Source organism: Tubulanus polymorphus, chromosome 1 (genome assembly GCF_964204645.1).
Source record: "Tubulanus polymorphus chromosome 1, tnTubPoly1.2, whole genome shotgun sequence".
NCBI classification, from domain to species: Eukaryota; Metazoa; Nemertea; class Palaeonemertea; order Tubulaniformes; family Tubulanidae; genus Tubulanus; species Tubulanus polymorphus.
Window position 1 is genome coordinate 24324863 of NC_134025.1, and position 19839 is coordinate 24344701.

A 19839-nucleotide genomic window follows, 5' to 3' on the forward strand; every position below is an offset into this window, starting at 1 on the left:
GATAAAAGAGTCATATTTCTAACATATATGATCCACAGATATGACTTTTCAGTTGGATCATTAAGGCGCATTAATTCAGTTAAATATAATTTTTGTATACCTCTTGCTTCCAATGAGAAGTCCTCAATTTTTCCTTCGATACCATACACGATGGAGTTTCTGTTAAATTGGTTTAGTTCTGGCTCGAGGAATGCTACTGGGAATGTACTGGCAAATGATGCGACGCATTCACCAAGGATCGGTCGATGTCTACAAAAAAGTTTGTATGAATTTTCATGAGTTTTCTTAGATCATATTGGTACACGTGTATTCACTGCATAACGAACCATTAATCACACATTCACAGTACCGGTATAGGTAAAGTGTTTCTTTCACATTTGCCATTAGTTCCAAGAAGTAAGGAGAATTCAAGAACAAAATGGTAAATTTCATCCGTAGATAAATTTAACAGATGAGACATACAAGAATTTTTGTCAGTAAGCTATTCTTTTCCATGCTGAATAATGAATCATTGTTAATAAATGAATTTCTATGAATAATAAATTTTTATGATTATCATCATTCTCTGATAGACAGAGTGCAGCATCATTCATATCAAATAATTGGGCTATAAGGGTCTTGTGGAAGGGACAAATCTCAATATTCAACACCATGCCATGCTCATTCACCTGTCTAATTCGGCATGAATTGCATCCCTGAAAATCGACACGTTGAAGTCATGATTAAATAATGAAATCATGAAAATTGACACATTGTAGTCACGAATAAACATTGAAATCATAAATAATCAATCATGAATAAGAATTGAAAAAGTCTTAAACAAAGCATTGAATTTTAGGGAAAATACATATGAATTGTGCGATTGATACAGTACCTGGTAACATAAACTGCTCCACTAGTTCCTAGTGTGTAAAGTGCATTGAGGATTCTGTAGCAGCACAGCTGGATGTCTTCAACTATCATCAAATTCAGATAAAATATAAGTGATTTATGGATTGAGTAAAGAGATTGAAGTTATTTGTACTTTGTAATTTGTAATTTTTTTCCTACCAAGAAAACTAAGCGGGTATATACAGATTTCGATTTATGAAATTTCCAGTTACCTAATAGGTCGATTCCATAGTCATTTCTACCCAGGTGATCAAACAGTGAACACAGGACAGGAAGAAGCACCATATGTACATAATTCATACTAGTAGCACCTCGTGCGATTGTGCCTTTCACATGACTGAATCGTCCCATCTTCAAATTATGAACAGTTTGAGTCAGGTCATCAGCGGCATTTGTAAAGAATGGAAGCAGGGACGCGCGAACAATCTCGGGACTGTTCTTTACTACAGCTCTGTAAAACAGCAAATTACATCAGGTTCATTCATATTCAAATATTCATCCAGAAATACATCAATACGTCACAATACATCGTATTGTGCTAGTCCTACCTGGCATCAATGGCTTGTACCAATACTTGAAGACAGCGAACAGCTATGTTCACATCATGGCCAAAAGCAGTGACTTTCTGTCTGAGGAGCGCTGCTAGCTTACAGAACAAACTGCTTGTCATTTCTTTCTCTTTGACAGACGCTTGTCCACTCGAAGATGCGGGAACGTTTGGCATTGTAATGAAGTAGGCACGATGGGCTAAGAAATACTTTTCAACCAGAGGTAGTACAACCTACAATGAAGATTTAGAGTAAATTAGGTATATCTTGGTATAGCAAACAAAATATACAAAATATGAAGAAAGTATAAGCAACGATTTTTTTTCATACTTTTCCAAAGAATTTCACGTCCTCTGTAGCAGTACAGTAACTATTGCGTCTACTGAATCTTGCGCTTGGTTTAGACATGTTTAGGTTGTACGAAGCCCGATCGAGATATTCTAGAAGTTTTTCGAGTAAGCTGTATGCAAATCTTTTCTCGGTTGAGGACACTCCGACACCACTATCTGCCTCAGAGTCTTTGCTCTCACGGTAGGTCGCATCTCGCTTGCGTTCATCAATGATTGTAGTGCTAAAATGATGAATCAATTTTGTTCTTTGTCACATTGCAAATCATTTATAAAACAAGACAGATTGAAATCTAACTTCAATATTAACAGATTCACAAAATTTCCTGGTTTAAAGTTTCAATGCAGTACCTTTGCATTCTATATCCTTGCATTTGTAAGAATTTCAACAACTCCTGACATAAATCTCGATTCTTTTTCTTCTCCATGTCCGTCACAATATCATAGGGTACAAGCAAAGGATGCACACCCCCACCTAGAATACAAATGAACATTGCTGTATAGGTGTCTTTATATTTTGAACATTTCAAAAATAATGAAGGAATACATGATTTTTTAATCTAAAAGGACCCTTCAATCATGATTTGATTGTCCCGAAATACAGCTGGACATGCAATGTGAGCAAGCATCCAATCCCTTTACCATAGATGCATGATATAGATGTAGTAATATTGGCTGAGACGGAACGAATTACAAATTCAACAAAGCAACATTAGCATCTATTTTTACGAGCATAAATTTTGTAATAGCAATGAACATTCACAGAAAGCCATTAAACCCATGATAATGAAAGTAGCAATAATCGTTCAGCAATAAATTTTTTGGTGAAGGTTCTTCTTGAGAATATGATATGAGATGACCAGCTCCATTATCTCAACTCCAATGAAGCCATAACTAGCAAAATATAAACACTTACTTTCAGGGGTAACTAGAATGGGATACACACAAAATGTATAGAAAAAACATTAAAATCACATTCACAAAATATAGACAATTACTTGTACAGACACACGTAATTAACCAAAGTATTACAATCACTTGATGAAGGAATAAGCTTGGATAGTTTTTGTTAACACTGTTATTATCAATTCAGCTTACCAATAGAATCAAGTTCAGCTCTTTTCTTTTTGGCCCAAACTTCATGAGCATTTTCAGCCAGTTTTTCAGACATTACCTACAGGAAAAAGAGTTAAATTTACATGTGGCAAAACAATGGGATTTCATTGGAACAGGGATATTTTAAATTGATACTGAAAGATATATCAAAAGAAAATTCATCAAAGCCTACCAGCATTTCTCTACTCAGAGTAGTATTTCGCAAATCAACTGGTTGTGGACTGTATCCATGAGGTGAGTCAACCTAGAATAAATGGAAACTTTATCAAGTATGTGTAAAAGCAGAAAAAGTACATCTTTCCATGAGGAATAAAAAAGAATTGTGTATAAACATGAACAGGGGTGAGATTGGTGTATGGTGGAATTTTCACATCTTTTATCATATCGTAATTTTAACATTTTCACATTTTTTCACTGTTTAACAGCTCAGACTTTTCACATCTTTCATACTAAAATTTCAAAATATCAATATTCTTTACATTGAATATGGTGAGAAACAACAGGAAACTGTAGCCTTGGCTTTTACAATGGAAAAACAGTGCCTAGTTGCTGCGATGACTAAAAGCAAAGGCATTGCAGTCTATAAGATTGACAGACTCAAGTTCAAAACAATAGGCCTAAATGAAGAAGAGCACAAAATATACATGCATATGTGCTGCTTAAGGTAAAAGAGAAAGAATATTCTGCAGAAAAAAGTACCGGTACCTCAGAATTTTCAGCAAACAAAATTTTGTAAAATGTCATACATTTTTGTAAATTTCCCATTTTTTTGTTATTTTTCCCAGAAATTTCAACTTTCAAAATTTTTCCCAATTTTTTCAGTATATTTTTCGCATCAATCTTACCCCTGCGTAAGGACAGTTACGATGAAAAATTTTTGAAATGAAGTAGATCATGCAAGTAATGTTGTTCAAATAACTAAACACGTCATAGCCTGCAATCCTGCCCTAGATATTATGCACAAATGGAATTTTTCATCTGGCCACACATTAAAGCAATCATCTCAACGAAGCTTATTTTCTATATACCTGCAGGTTTGAATTTGATTTACTTCGTCCCTGAAATATAAAATCATCAAAGTTTCACCTGACATGCACATAATAATCAATCACCTCCTACCTTTATATCTGTGATAAGTGGAGGCGCATGCCAGGTACTTTACACATTTGATGATGTGCTGTCTGGTCTAGAGGTAAAGAATCTAAGACAGCTACATACGTGAAGTGCGATATCGAAATAGAATAAAATAATAACGGGGTATGTTAAATAAATACTAGACCCCATACAACTACCAGTACATAAAAAGATTTCATAAAAAATTTTTCAAAAAGGTTGAATAGTTACAATAAACGCTAGAGCCAAATAATATGTATATTAGCATTTTTTCAAAACTGTATAAGGCTAAAAAAGATACCTTGTTTCTAATGGCCGGTCAGTAAAAAATGAGGTCAAACCAATTGCTAAAAATTCAACAAAAAAAATTTGGCCATCTGGGTCCATTCCGTAAAAAATTATATACAGCTGGATGGGTGTATAAATTTATTCATTAATGCTGTTTCTTTTTATGTCAGACATTTCTACGATGTCAGTGCTGTATCTGATTTCGTACACTAGTGTGACCGCTGGTTCTAACAACACCTACTTGGTGGCACCACTAGCCAGTGCTTTTATATATGTATTCAATCGATAAATGAAGGAAACGTGGTAAAAAACTAGGGGTCCAGGTAAACCATTCCCACCCCTTGGTGAACAAATACAGAAACCAATGATCTTGAAACCCTCCGAGACATAGTGTGTCAGGAGCTACAAATTTGCATTTGACTTAGGTTAGAAATTATGCATATGTACCAATTAATATGGAAACTATTTTTTCCAATTCCAAAGAGTCAGGTTGGTGGGTCAATTTTGGACTTCAGAGAAACAAGGTATCTTTTTAAGCCTAAAAGCAGCATTTCCTGCAATAGGCTACTAATAAGCCGCAATATGGGATCTGTATACCGTATTAAGAATAAGAAAAGAGTATAAACAGAATACCCATAAAGATCATTTTAGCATCAAATACCACAATTAACCCTGTCACGCATGCCTAGTCAACTTATCAAATACATTCAGAGTGCACAAGATCATGTTTATTTTCAAAATCCTTCATCGAAATCAAAGGAAATAAAAATCTACTATGGAATAAGGTGTCTCACTAATATCGATTCCTAGAATTTTCCCATGTAATAAGTGAATAGAACATCTACATGAGATTCAAATTGACTATAAAGCTAACATAATAAAAAGAATTTAAGGGGGTACTACTAATTAACAATGTTAAGTGAGATGCCTTGAAACTACCATGCTACTCTATAGACGATGTGCGCAATGTAATGATGTTTATACAAACATTAAATTTAGACTGGCTTTGGATAAGGTTCACGGTGGTCTGATGGAAATAAAAAGTGCAAGACTAGCCTTACATTTACCAGGGAAATGCGCGACGCTCGTCGTTTCAGCGCACGTGAGGAAGCTCGTGATTCGTCGAGCTCAAGTGTCCAGCCCCACGCTATCATTGCTTTAACTGTTTCTCTAATTGGCTCGACAGTTTTCTCTTGTTCCTGAAATTAATCATTCCAAAATATCAATTCGAATGCCAAGAATTGCATCTTATGTTACTGGAAAGTGACTCGTAAGTACATTGTAGTTCAAGTTGTTTTCCAAAATACTCACCCCTTTAATTATATGAACAAATGGTTTGAGATTTGGATGCTCCTTCAAATCATCATCATAGCGCTGTCCATACACCCAAGAGTCATCAATCTATCAAAAAAATATCAAGAAATCTTGAAATATTTTAATAAACAAGTGCATGTACTTATACATGTTTTTTTAAGTTACGTAGGTTCATAACAAAGTGATCGTAGAAGTCACAAGTTCGGTCTTATACCTTTTTGACAGCCCATGAATCATGCCAGTGTTCAGCAAACTGGTTCACAACTGACTCCAATTGCGGATTTAAAACAACTCTAAATGAATGAGAATGAATACAGCCATCAAATAAACTAACAGCAGGCTACTTCAATTTCAAATTTCAGATAAGTAGCGTTTTACACTGATAGACTACAAAGACGTACCGGCTAGTGTCAATTGGGTTTGGATTGTAGACACCTTCATTTTCTGCAGCGGACTGTTTCAGCCAGCTATCATCCTGGTTCGACAATGAGTAATCAGGAGATAGGGCACAACCAATGGCTGATAAGCAGGGCAGGGCTTTTGAGAAGAGTTCTGGATCATATGCCTGAAATTAAGATACAACTTTTACATTCACAGAAAATACGTAATACATAATATTCACCAGAATATAAGGAGCATTTAAGTAATTATATGCGAAATTATGACTTTCTACTCACTCGTTGAGCAAGTGAATCGAATATAGCACTGAACAACATCATTGTCAGACGTTTCTCCTCTTCTGTAGCTTGACCCATGCTGCCACCACTGCCGTAGTAATTACTGCATCTTTCATAGTGATGAGTTAAAACCTTTGAAATATTAGAAATGAAACATTGAAATCAAATCGAACAGCTTAATGAAGTGAAAAAATCTTTGCTTGGAATTCTATTGTCATGATAAGCAATATTCCTTGAAAGTCAAGAAAGTTTGGCATGAAATTCTATTTTCACTCACTCGGAGAGGCACTATAGTGTTTTCATTCAAAGCAGGAACATCACAGGTCAGTTTTCGCAACAGCTTCGTCATCAAAGGTGGGCGTAAATGACTGAAAAGAAGAACACACTCTTTAAGGGTGTCTACATAGAATCACAGCTACTCAGGATCATGTCAGTCCGGATCAGAAGTTGAACATAACTTTTAAGTCCAGTACATTGATTTACCTTGTTAAAGCTACCAAGAAATCCGAGGATTCTTCACGTTGACCTTTGGTAAGTGATCGGCACTTGGACAGTCTATAGGCAGTGTGTAGCAGAGTTTCTAGCAGATTAGACGCATGATCCGCGTCGTTGAAAAAGTGAGCATGCTTCGTTAACAGCGGTAACACGTTGTTGCATAGGTACCGATTCAATGCCAGTGCCATGTCACTCTCAGAAGCTGCAGCCTATAATCAAGAAAATATACTACGATATAGTAATTGCGGATTAAAAAGAAGGCATTTCCATTTGCTCGTTATATCAGAACTTTATCAAAGCTTATTTTGAAGCTGTAAATCTAAAACCATTCAAACTTTCACTCCTCTAATACACATTAATGTTGTCATAACTCAAAGTGTTTTTCATCCCCAGAAACTTAAGTAAATCAAAGGTTAATTCACAGAAAAACAAAAACTGTCAGAAATTTTTGCTTTGAACCATTTTTCAAATGTTAATCACGAAAACAGAGGAAAACTGGTAAAAATTTGTTATAAAGCAATTCGAATGATGATGACATAAATGCAGTAATGTTGCTTGAAAGTTTAGGGAGGGGCATAAAAGGTTTTGATTCTATTCATAATCGTATCAAAATCTCATCTTTTCATTAATGTGATATTACAAAGATACAACAAAAAATTACTAACTAAAAACATTTGAATTAGCACTAATTCTATTGATAGCGGAAAAGAATTAATTAACAAAACAAAAGCCAACTCCATGAGGGAAATGAAATGTTTTAACAAATCTCGTATATCGACTGTGCCCTATTTCATGAAATAGAATAGAAACCAAATAGGGTCACTCGATGGTTATACTTGTACCTGCTGTTCTATTCTCCTCTGCAAAAAAAATCAATCGAAATAATCCACCAACGTTTTGAAGTTACTACAGAAAATGAGGCCACAAATCGAGTTGCACCAAAGGATTTAGATTTCCTTGCAAAAATGTATCACACAATCTTTTCTAAACTATCTTCAATATCATTCAATTCATATGATAATCATTTTGAGCACACGTTAGTCAAGCTAAGCCCCAATCACAAATCTTTCACTGACTACAGAAGCTACGTATATACAAAATCATGACTTCAGTAATCAAAATAAGCAAATTTTTCGTCACAAAAATTGCTACACTTGTTTTATTTCTCATCGTGAAAATAGCTGGCAGATACTGCCTGTTTGGACTTACATCGTCAAGAGTCACTGCTGCTCTCAAATCCGGCAAGAATCCTTCTTCGAGGAGACGGAAAAATGTTGCTTGATCGTCGATGCCATAAACTCGTTCCAAGAACATAACAATCGACGCTTTATGGATCGGGTTTAATCCAGGGGGTAACCCCGCTGTATCTTTCACTTCCATTTCTCCCTGTTCGTTGTAGGTTGTTTCCGGTTCGGCAACCGGGAGAATGAACTGCAACGCTAACACTCCCTCTAGATCTTCCATTGATACGAGTGAGCGTAGAATTGCTCGAGCACGGACTAAATCACTACGTCCCGTTTTTAGAGCTTCGGCCTCCGGAGCGCATCGGCCGAGCAGATCTACTAGCACCGAGTAGAAAGTCAATATAGCACCACCCATATCTACGTAGTCTTCATCATCATCTGGCGGAAGGCAGGAGAAATCATATTTCCTGCAAAGATTTTGGGATTCATGAAAATCAATATCACCATAGACAATCAGTTGGTCCAAAGAATGAAAGAACTGGATTAAATTTTACCTTTGGTTCAAATATTGACCTCCTGAATCATCATCTATATTCACAGCGATCAAAAATCGAGGATCGGAGCTTCCTTTGGCGGCGGCAATTTGTTCAGACATGCGAATACCGTCTTTGACAGCTTTCAACAATCCACCACCTTCTCCTCTAAGTGCAGGGCCGAGGCATTCTGGTCGACGAATCAACAAACGCACGACTAAGTTGGCATTTTCTTCAACACTTTCACCTAAAACCAGTAGAAGAAACTTATTCAGGTCATATGAAATATTTGGTAATGTTCGTAATTTTACCAAGGGTCACCCAAACTTACCGTTCACCCAAACACAGAATCTGAAGAAATCAAGGAAGCGCTCTCCTTCAACTGGATCCCAGCCGATGTCTGGATAGCCGAGCGCCATCAGTTCGGCATTAGTTTGTAAACCACACCTGGACAGATAGATGGCAATTCGTTCCAAATGAACTTCTCTCAGCGCTAGAGCAAGTTCATTGTTGTCCATCAGCGATGAATAGGCAACGTCTAACGGACAAGAACCACGCAGTGATGGACGGGCTGAAAATTAACCACAGATCTTTTTGTCCATTTCTGATACACAATAAGGTTTATGACATTCATGAATGTCTTAAGTTGCAACAATCACAATTCTTCACTCTTCTAAATTAATTTCCAATAAATTTCGCAAATAAATTTCATGAACTATACCTAAAAGCATGCTACTGTTTTCAAGTAGATAGCTCAGATGGTCAAACATTGCTTTCTGGTTCATTCGACCAGTACGACAGAAATAACAGAGGAAACGACAACACATGACGACCATATCTGCAGAGTTATCCTGAAATTGTGCAAAGTCAGTAAATATAGAATGATGAGATTCATTTTACTTCATAACTTCGTACAGCAAAAAAACTAACAGTAATGACAACACAGTAATGATGAATTCCAACTACTTCTGATCATAATGAATATCAACTGGGATTAATTTTACTTCCCCATGCACCTTTTCATTCTAACAATCCTGGATTTGAATGTAATTTCCAAATGAAAGCATACCTTGACCTCTTCCTCGAGTTGTTCTGGATCAGATGTTGGTGTCTCAACAACTGCCTGTGACTGTTGCTGCTGATGTTGGGTTTTACTCAATGTGTTCACCATCAATTGCATGACAGTTTCATGCACACTCAGTACTCGCATCAGATCAGGATGCTGGAAGAAGATCTTGTTATCCATGGAGTCCCTTCAGAAAATAAAGTATCAAAACGTAGAAAAATTTCTAAATCTACCCCTGTATGTAAGAAGTTTTATAAGGATTCAATCATTTATTCTAGTATCATTTTGGTTGCCTATACATATACTTTTGCTTCATCAATTTACCATAGACATGATTTCAGCAGTTCCTCTTCATCAGCATCAACCTGAACGGACAACAATCCTCGGATAGTTCCTAATGAAACTAGCAGACTATTCACATCACCTGCGCTCATACCATTGATAACATACGATTTGTTCAAGCTTCGAAGAATCTGAAACATGAATGAACATTCAACTGTTACTGACAAAGAAATGACTAAAGCACTCACATGATGTTATTCATCGATTCAACTCATTATGGCAAAATGTTGAAATATCTCTTCTGTGAGCACACTTTTTCCTTGTTGGTCTATTGCAAGTGATGTGCTTACCTCTCCGAGTCCATCGAATTGTCTGTGCAATAAGCTGAACATTTCTCTGATAAGTTTCTGACTCTCGATGAATTCAGATTCAGCCCACTTGACAACTGTGTCACAAATCAGTTTTCTCAACACAACTGGAAATGAGTAAATAATTCTTCAAGGAAAGCTATTCAATTGGCTTAATTAATCAAAAAGTCAAGATAGAGGGCTAAAAATGTACCTGGTTCCCCTGCATCCTTTTCATCGGTGACAATAGTAGCTTCCTGAGCTCGGTGGAATTTCACAAGATCGAATAGTCTCTCCGATATTGTTGGACTGGGGAGCTGCTCTTCAGTTTTTGATGCTGTCTCATCTTCTGGTTTTGGAATTGAAGTTGCTTCCAACAAACCCGAATGAAACATATTCATGACCTCTCGAAGGTCATCCCGACAAGGACACAAAGACGCTTCTTCATCTTTGAAAGCCAGCAATGAACGCATCTGAAAAATTGATTATTCTGGTTTATGAGCTTGGGTTTATTTCCTCTTAAAGCTTTCTACAAACTCAATAAACTTTTGAAAACAATAAATCTAAAATGCTAGCTGTACCTGTTCAGCTGGTGGACACCTGAACTCTCTGGTGCGTTTTGCGGCAACAGCAGGTGCTAGATCTGCCTGTTTTACTTCAATATAACGCCTCAGTTGGTCCTGTAAACAACGAAATTCTCAACTCAATCCATATCAATAGAAGCTAGCAAGAGGCTTTTATAAATCAATTCTGAATCTGACTTACGTTTTGACATTCCATAACAAACTCATCAGCAAAATTGTTCAGTTGCTCGATGTAGAATCGCAGCTGTATATCACACAAATGGTGAAGTATTTGGCACAACTAAATTGTATTTAAAGGAAAAATCATCACTTCAACCATCAGTTTATATACAGTAGTACATTTCAATAAGATCAGAAAATTTATGTTTGAGTAAATTCATGCTCCTTCACAACAGTAACTTTTCTGCAACAAACCTGAACTTTCACTGGTTCTGCCAGGTACATGTGCATCAGGCCTTTGTGCTCTGTATATAAATAGAGTATAAAATGTATTAGAGTACAGATGTTCCAGTAAATACACAATTTTATAGGATTACGAAAAAAGGTTTACCAGAATCTATCTTGCCAACTGACTCGATACTGATCAGTGATAGTAACTGTCTAATATCGTCATCACTCAATACACCCATCACTAGCAGGTTGTCGACAACTTTCAATATTGGTCTGCAAATATTGAAATACTCATTTAATATACTGTTTTAACACAAAAATTGCAAATGTGACTCTTTAAGAATTACTTACACAAATAGATTTTCATTTGAACCACCGATCGGATCTCTGATATGGGCAGCACCTTTCACAACAGCTTCGTTGAGATGTTGCATGACCTGTTTTTTGAGTCTTTGAATCGGGAATGACGGACTTGTTTTCTCATTGATTGCATCATCTTGTCTAGAATGATCAAAATAAAGGTTGTGTTATTAGTCTTCATTAGAGCAGTTTTTGTGAATGTTATTGTCCTGCATGTATGTTAGTATTCATATCTTTATTATTTGTGCGTCTGATACAACAAGCAGCGGTTTAAGAATCGCTAAATCTACTTACTTCAGTGTATCTTCGTCTTTTATCATCAGCATAGGACGAATAGATGTGAACTCACTCGAAGTGGGCAAAGCATTTTCACCTTTAAACATAACGTTTTCCCGCGCGTATTTGAACATATTCCCGTTCTTTTTCTCGTTAGTGATCGGAATTATGAATTCGTATTGAGTCATCATCCGCGTTTGAGCAAAACCGATGAGATGCATGGCCGTCATTAAATCATGGAAACCCATCCTCAAAGGACCAGACAAATCTAAATACAAAAGTAAATCCTTCGAATTGAAATACAGGTATACCCCTTTTTTTAATTTACAAGATTAAAGTTCAAAACTAAATAGACTGGGTACGCAATAGACAGGTGTACTTACATTCTGAGTTTACGCAGTACATGAATTGTTTTGAATCTACATGTTTCGTCAGAACATGTGCCACTCGATGGTTACCGTGAGAACAAACATGATGGTAGAGTTCCAGAGTTTTCGCATGGAAACTGAGAAAAAGAGATCCATTATTTTGATGCAGCAACACAAGAAATTTACAGTTACTAGGTATGGAAACTTACTTCAGCAGCTCTTTGTGTTCAATAAGTTCAAGAACGTCTAAACACCGATCTTCTTCAGGAATGTGGATAGCTAGCATCGATACTGAAAGAGACAAACGACTTAAATATGAATAAACAGGCAAAAGAGAATAATCTAATATCACCAGTTAAAAAATCTCCGGCGCAAGAAAGATGTTAGGCATTGGAAACTGGTTAATTCTAACAAGCATACCCGGGTCTTCAGCCAACATACTCCATCCACGAATCTCTGACATTTTCAGTGAATGCACAATTAAAGATTTAGTTGGTACACGTGACCACTGAGCTGGTTTCATGATCTGAATATCAAGTCTGGGAGGACACTGCGGAGTGATGTGTTTCCCTCCACGGAACAAACAAGCCGACAAAGGTAATGCGTTCTGAAATGATAGCAAATATTTGATAATTTTTTGCTATATACTTATCAAAATATGTTTCTTTATAACTGACCATCTATATACCTTTGTTCGTCCAAGTTCAAACTGTAACATTTCTTTACTGGTTGGTTCGCAGAAAACAGCAGGGTATAAGCAAGTTCCAGGATCAACCTACAATGAAAAATGATTCAAGTAGTGTAATTCATGAGCATTGTTAAACTCAAAGCAGTTTAGCCGATGAAAGCTCTCACCATGAATTTATTTGCAACTTCGCGTCCGTTGAATGTAAATGAAAGCTGTCCATTTATAGTATCGACTAAGCAGCCAATAACAATGCCTGATGATGTACGTTTTGAGCTGGCATCTTCATGTTGTCCATATCGCTGTTGTAGAGTGCCCGCAGACACCATGTAACAATTCTTCTGGCTTACACTAAAATACCAATAGATAATGGTTCTAGTTTTGAATTGACGAGTTGCTTTCTTAGAATCTTTCAAAACGGTAAACTGACTTAAAGGAATAAGAATATAAGAAATTGAAATATTTATCATCCCAAAATGCAAATAATCTTCTTACCTATGTTTGACCTTGTAATCGGCATCAAGCTGACAGACGATCACATTTCGTACTCTCTTCATATCGAATTCATCGCAATACGTTTGGAAAGTGGATGTCACCCAGCCGATGTGCAAGTGATTCGGGTCTTGTCCGGGGAATATACGAACGGCGTAGTAATATGTGTCAATTTGGTCAATCATAGCTTGCATCTCGGTGACATCCATGTCTTCTTCGCCGTATTCATCAATGCTCATGCTGTATGCGCTAGGGCTCTGGAGCAGTCCTCGTTTGGAGTTTGATTGGAAGTCGGCTGGTATACCAGTACTGCTCAGTCGATCAGCCTCAGATCCGGTTGGCAATGTCATCGATTTCTTGTCAGTTTTAGATCGCTTTCCTTTGACCGACGATACAGGGGACGATTCCCTTGACCTAAATATTCATGTTACATTGAGCACAAAGTACGAACAATTCATCTGATCACTACGCACAGGAAATGATAACAAAAACATAGTCCACAAAAACACCTTGTATATATAATCAAGGACGGCCGGATACATCGGATTAAAAACCATAACCACATTCACTGCCCTGTAGTTATTGATTATATAACGAATAGATAAACAAAGTGATTCGATAATGAAAAATGGTACATTGACTTTCCAGTATACTGCACATGATTTATACGGTACATGTAGCGATGTTCCAACTAGGGATTTAGATGCTCGGAGACTCGAGGAGACACTGAAAATCTTGAAATACAACGAAAAGGGGCCTCCATGGAAATTTAGGATGATGGAAAATTTTGTGTTCGCATGAAACTTGTGCATCTTAGATGTTAGATCATCGGTCTGTGTGATGAAATCTATACATAACAACAGTGTATGTGCTGCCATGCAGCAACCAATTTTGAAAAAAAAACAACTTGAAATTGTGCAATCAAATCGGGATTCAATCACAGTGCTTGTGGTAAGGGGATAAATCAGAAATGGTTGCATCAATCATGATATCAAAGATGCACTTATGAATTAATGGTAAAAATGTATATACCCAAACCAACGTTGTATGCTCCAAAAGGATAGTTGTCACACAGTTTTAGTTAGAAAAATATTTTACATTGTATCAAGAAATATACTCATCAAACCTCAGAATGATTAGGAATGATTACAGATAATTTCATAAAAAGGGATCATCTTTGTTCTTTTAGAACTATTCATCTTTACTCGAACAACTATATACCGTTATCCGTATAAGAAGTATAAACTAAACTTATCTTTATGATAGTGAAAAATCTGCCAATGATAAATTCTGAGGTTTGAAGACTTCTGATACAGACTTATGCTAGATACTCATCTTTCATTAAAAACATCTGAATTTCATAGACCAAGCAATCAAAAGTTGAGGCAAATACCTCGAAAGATCTGGGCTCACAGGACCAAACCATTTTAGCATAAATCTGCACATATACACAGCACGCCGTTTATTCTTACCTCGGCTTCTTCAGAAATGAGAACGGTGATTTAGCGCGTTTCGCGCTCTGTTTATCTGCAATTTGTTTTGCAGTATCTGTAAATTTATCAAGAATAGAAAATTTCGATGAGGTCCTTTCCGGCTTTCCGGACACGCCAAGAAAGTCATTCGGGTCGGCGAGGTTAGTTTCGCTGTGAGTGCCGGTGATCGTCAATGACGGACCTGTCGACTTATCTGGTGTCAGCGAATCGTCCATCGAATGCGCGAGTTTATTTTTGAATACGCGACGTCTGCTGTTCGCTTCGATTGTCGAATCGTCGGAGAACGCACTGCGCTCGAGGTCATGTTTCCGGTCGCCATTCATCATTCCATGAAATTCGTCATCTGCAAAATGAATTCAAAATGTAATTTCTCGCATATTCTTCTAGGCCGAAGCGTTGCAGTTCATCGGACATCTAGAGCTGATTGCTTGTTTGCGGAGAACACATGTACCGGTAACTAGAAGCGTGAAACCGAAAGGATTACTGAATAAAGAGAGAATTGTAAAAACAATGCGGGTGTTGAGTTACATTGCAAAAGCTGAAAAGATTTGAATACTAATAACCAACTAGATAACTGTAGCTGACATAAATGAAATAAATAAGTTAAAATCATCAACACGTTTAGATCAAACACTCCTATAAAGGCTTAGACCGAGTGGTTTTGTTATCCGCGACTAATTCGGCGTGCACCACTTGACAAAAGCTTAGAATTGATTTTACGAGAACTTCAAGAATTTCGGGAATTCATTTTTGGAAAATCATGCAAACAGTGCCGACCGAAACACCAAGGACAATGAGTAATTTCATCGAAAGATAAAATCTGAATTTCTTAAACAATCGAACTGCAAAAACTGTGATGAAATGACTTGTTACAACGAATTCAATGACTGAAATGCCGCAAGAAGGAATGTGTGCCAAAACCATTTATGTACGAGATATTATCTACTTACGACTTCTATTTTTGCGTTTGAAAGCTCTCAAAGATGCAAAACGCTTTGATTTGCGAAGTTCAGGCTCATCCAAGCTATGGCCATGAACAAGCCTCCTCAATGTGGCTATCATGCATGCAGGAAAATAAGGGTGAATATAGGAACATAAGGTATATGATATTTTCTATACTTCATAGGTTAATAAATCATGAAAAATATAATATTACTGTGTTAAATTAAAGCTAACGCATCGTTAGTAACAAATTAAACAAAAATCCATAGTTTGTTATATTTTGAAACATGAGGGCGGTGATTCTTTTCCATTTTAAGAGATAGGTTTACACCTGGTAGATAGATTCTACTTATAATGAATCTGTACTTAAATCTTAGAGAAAAAGTAAGAATCTAAACACCTTTATACCAGAAAATATGAAAGTTACAAAGAGATGTTGACTCGATTTCAAAGTTTTAACTAAACCATTCCCTTTTTAAAAGAAAAAGCAACAGTGAACAGTTTTCATTGTTAAGGGCCACGATAGAAAAGAAATAGCAGCATAATGGTCATCTTCATAAGACAACTAGCTCATGAATATGAAGAAATAGAAAGTCCGGCTTCATATGCTTTATAATGACTAGATTGTTTCACTTACACTATACATTATGTGGGAAACTTATTGTACATTGATTGCCACTGGGTAAACTTTTAAATGTTTTCTGTATGAGTAATTCAACCATGAAAATGCCTGAATCAGAAACTCTTTCCAGAATCTATTTAACAAACTCTCTACTGTCATCTACTACGGAAATATAGCGTAAGTGATAACACAACTGGGTATATTTTTTATGTTAGATCCATGTACAACAGTTAGAAATAAGACAGATCGAGAGACGACCCACCAGAGCCTGAGCTCAACGGCTCGTCAGATGATTCACTCGTAATTGCGCCGTCTGCTGCAAAAATGAACAATTTCAAAACATACCTATCAGATGAGAGAATAAACATGCAAAAGGAGGATGCATTTAGTGCGTTTGGGATCTATGAACATGCAGGTATTTGCCAGCCTCTCTCGTAGGGTTTTGAAACCTGATGGCATCGCGAGATTCAGCCATGACATGAACCCCTGCCTGATTAGCCCAAGTGCACAGGTACATGCATAGATTAGCCACACAAAAACGTGATGCGCCAATCAGATTGCAAGCTGTATAATCACCGAGACAAATTTACATGCATAACTGAAATGTCATAACCCGGGGTAAATAAAACAGGATTTCTGATTGAGTAATGATGGTATTATCTAAGCTGTGCATGTATCCGCATACTTGGGCTTATCAGGCAGGATTTCGTGCTGTGGCAGTCTCTGATGCCATAAGGTTTGAATCCCTGCCGATTGAGGATATTTGCAGGTTTATCTGCCTTCAGTTACATTCATCTTCATAGACACGAATAGGAGATACATGTATATAATGCAACTCATATAAGCATTACGAAACACATCAGGATTTAGGGTTTAATGATTGGAACATACATATACAGTGACATTGTATTGGGGGGTACAAAAGATATGAATATCACATTGTAAAATATCTTACCAGCTATAACACGCGGCGCTCGCTCAGTTGCCGGATTGCTAATACTAGCATCTCCGTATCTTATCGCGTCACTGCCAGGTGGTTCTTCTTTGATATTCATTTGACCGCGGCGGAGATTTTCCATATTCATTCGGGCATCGGTGTTGGCGCCATCCCTGAAATGTACGGTGTGGTGTCCACTGTGGATTGAAGAAATACGGGCCTTATGAGTCAAGTATACAGCGATGGACATTGCAGCGTATCTTTGTGGAAAATAAGTGTCAGCAATTTTCCTTTTCAATAGTTAGATATGGCAGATATCATTTCAAAGTAGGAGCCTTTGTATGGTGGAATTTGAAAATAAAATTGTGAATAAAATTGTACTGTTGCTCGTAATCTATCTTCAAAAGATTGAAATGATTAAAAAATACCAGATCATCTTTCTACAACAGTTATAATTTCAGAAAATCCACTTTTCAGCTTTATACGAATTCACACAAGCTTTATGTTCCACAAACAAATTTATCTTTTACATAGTTACTGTATACAAAGCATGAAAAAGTGATAATCTTACTAATTTATATTGTTGACGAATGCCAATGAAATGTAGAAAACTCAAAACTATGAATATTAGCTGGCCTATTACAGAGTCATGCCAAAGACATACATTCAGGACAAATTTTCTATGATTTGCTTGAAGTAGTCATGCTAGCTCAATGTGCACCAGACTTTCCTTCTCAACAATTTTTATACGTAATATTTCATGTCTGGTGAACACATGACTTAGCTCATAAGCAACTCAATTAACAACAAAGCTATGACAAACAAGTACAAGAAACAGACGGCCATAGCGAACTGTAAGACAATGACAATACATTTGACATCTAATAGGCGAAGCAGTTCAGATGTGAACATACTTACACTGCTGAATCTGGGTAACCGATGCTAAATTTTGCCCGTAAGCTGCAATAACAGTTGCACATTGAGATGTGAATATTAATTCATCAAGCGCGTAAACAGAAAGGAAAAACCCAGGACATTGAAACATTGAATTTACATACTAACTGGTAGTTGAAAACATAATTCAATGTACCATAGAAGTAAAGTATTTCATTTAGTAGCAGAGAATTGACTTATGTTTGACGTGTTATAATGAGTAGTAGTTATGGAGCTTCCTCGGTGAGCGTAAGGTTTAGGATGCAAGCTGGAGGCATGAAATGACATGATACTGAAGAGTTGAATACATTAGGAATGCTCTACACTACATATGTCCATCACTGCACAGACTCTACTGGCTAAAAACATAAAATAACATTTAGTGAAATATCATACAAACAAAATAGACCATTAATCTACAGTGGATAAACTAGGAAAGCATATACAAAACTTACGAATATGTGTAGAGCACAAAATCATTATTGTGTTAACTACAAAAGTCTAACCGTAATTTCTATAACGATAGACTACTACTAACAAATTCTTTATCATGCAATATATATCTTGGAAAATAAAGAAACTAAACATCTAAGCTGTATGTAAATACAATGAATATGTATACTATAATGTGTGCTCTTACAATACATGTAAGGGTTTCTGGGTGTAAATAAATCCCACAATACTGGGGGTTCAGGACCACAAAGCCCACTTAGTGAAATACTTGACAATCTGAGACGATTTCTTCAATATGCAATTCCCCTTGTGAAGAAATACACTAAACAATGGCCATAAAAAACTACTATCATAGAGCATGTCATGAGCTACAATTTTGCAATTGATTGTGGTTACTAATATGCATATAGGTACCAATATATACATGGAAATACTATGTTATTCTGCTATCAATGCCCCTTGGTGAACATATACAAAATCCAATAAGTATAAACCAAATCAAGACATGTATTAATGAAATATCAAGAACACCTGTTGAAGTGTATTCAAAATGTCCCAACAATAACTGGATTCTATTTATGGATGACAGATGAAAAGTGAACACAATATTCTGCTGGGGCTATGCCCAATTGGGCTAAAAGTGAGTCTGAAATGTTTCCTTGAGCTTGTTTTTCTTTTGTATTGTGGGATTTCTATATTACTGTTACAACAGGGACAGTGTTTCATCAAGGCTATAAGGGTTTCTGGGATTTGTTTATCGCTTACCGCATAGCAGCTTGGCCAACTTTAACAGGCATACTCAGTCGCAGAAATTCTAATCGCACCTTCTCCAGAGTTCCAAATGTTTTCGATACAACTCTCAAACAAGGCGGGGCATTTTGACTAGAAATAACAACCAAAATATACATCATTTACACATGAATAAACCTGAAATGAGAAAAATCATTTCAATCCTTAAAGGATGAAACCTACCCGCCTGAGATACGGCTCACTTCAACACGTGGATGATGTTTGACAGGCACGAAAACTGCCTTATCCATTCCATACCAGAGAGTCATCTGTCTTGTCATATTACTGGAAATATGAATATAAAACACCAAAGC

General features: G+C 36.6%; 1 protein-coding gene across 1 annotated transcript in view; it reads right to left on the minus strand.

Moving 5' to 3' along the window:
- Positions 1–19839, minus strand: part of LOC141915266 (ryanodine receptor-like) — a 74897-nt gene that overhangs the window by 20371 nt on the left and 34687 nt on the right. The window contains exons 32-74 of the mRNA XM_074806734.1: positions 19709–19810; positions 19502–19618; positions 17369–17523; positions 14829–15192; positions 13360–13770; positions 13035–13215; positions 12868–12954; positions 12600–12786; positions 12389–12470; positions 12195–12316; positions 11830–12079; positions 11527–11676; positions 11336–11448; positions 11200–11249; positions 10967–11065; positions 10783–10881; positions 10416–10674; positions 10205–10329; positions 9897–10045; positions 9576–9759; positions 9228–9357; positions 8838–9077; positions 8528–8753; positions 7999–8440; positions 7632–7649; positions 6778–6998; positions 6572–6662; positions 6295–6426; positions 6019–6182; positions 5832–5910; positions 5615–5704; positions 5365–5502; positions 3931–3960; positions 3075–3146; positions 2885–2960; positions 2703–2714; positions 2138–2261; positions 1770–2010; positions 1440–1672; positions 1104–1342; positions 875–956; positions 669–695; positions 101–249 (exon numbers count right to left, since the gene is read on the minus strand). Of these exons, the coding sequence (XP_074662835.1) occupies positions 101–249; positions 669–695; positions 875–956; positions 1104–1342; positions 1440–1672; positions 1770–2010; positions 2138–2261; positions 2703–2714; positions 2885–2960; positions 3075–3146; positions 3931–3960; positions 5365–5502; positions 5615–5704; positions 5832–5910; positions 6019–6182; positions 6295–6426; positions 6572–6662; positions 6778–6998; positions 7632–7649; positions 7999–8440; positions 8528–8753; positions 8838–9077; positions 9228–9357; positions 9576–9759; positions 9897–10045; positions 10205–10329; positions 10416–10674; positions 10783–10881; positions 10967–11065; positions 11200–11249; positions 11336–11448; positions 11527–11676; positions 11830–12079; positions 12195–12316; positions 12389–12470; positions 12600–12786; positions 12868–12954; positions 13035–13215; positions 13360–13770; positions 14829–15192; positions 17369–17523; positions 19502–19618; positions 19709–19810 (6542 nt within the window). The remainder of the gene's footprint in view (positions 1–100; positions 250–668; positions 696–874; positions 957–1103; positions 1343–1439; positions 1673–1769; positions 2011–2137; positions 2262–2702; positions 2715–2884; positions 2961–3074; positions 3147–3930; positions 3961–5364; positions 5503–5614; positions 5705–5831; positions 5911–6018; positions 6183–6294; positions 6427–6571; positions 6663–6777; positions 6999–7631; positions 7650–7998; positions 8441–8527; positions 8754–8837; positions 9078–9227; positions 9358–9575; positions 9760–9896; positions 10046–10204; positions 10330–10415; positions 10675–10782; positions 10882–10966; positions 11066–11199; positions 11250–11335; positions 11449–11526; positions 11677–11829; positions 12080–12194; positions 12317–12388; positions 12471–12599; positions 12787–12867; positions 12955–13034; positions 13216–13359; positions 13771–14828; positions 15193–17368; positions 17524–19501; positions 19619–19708; positions 19811–19839) is intronic.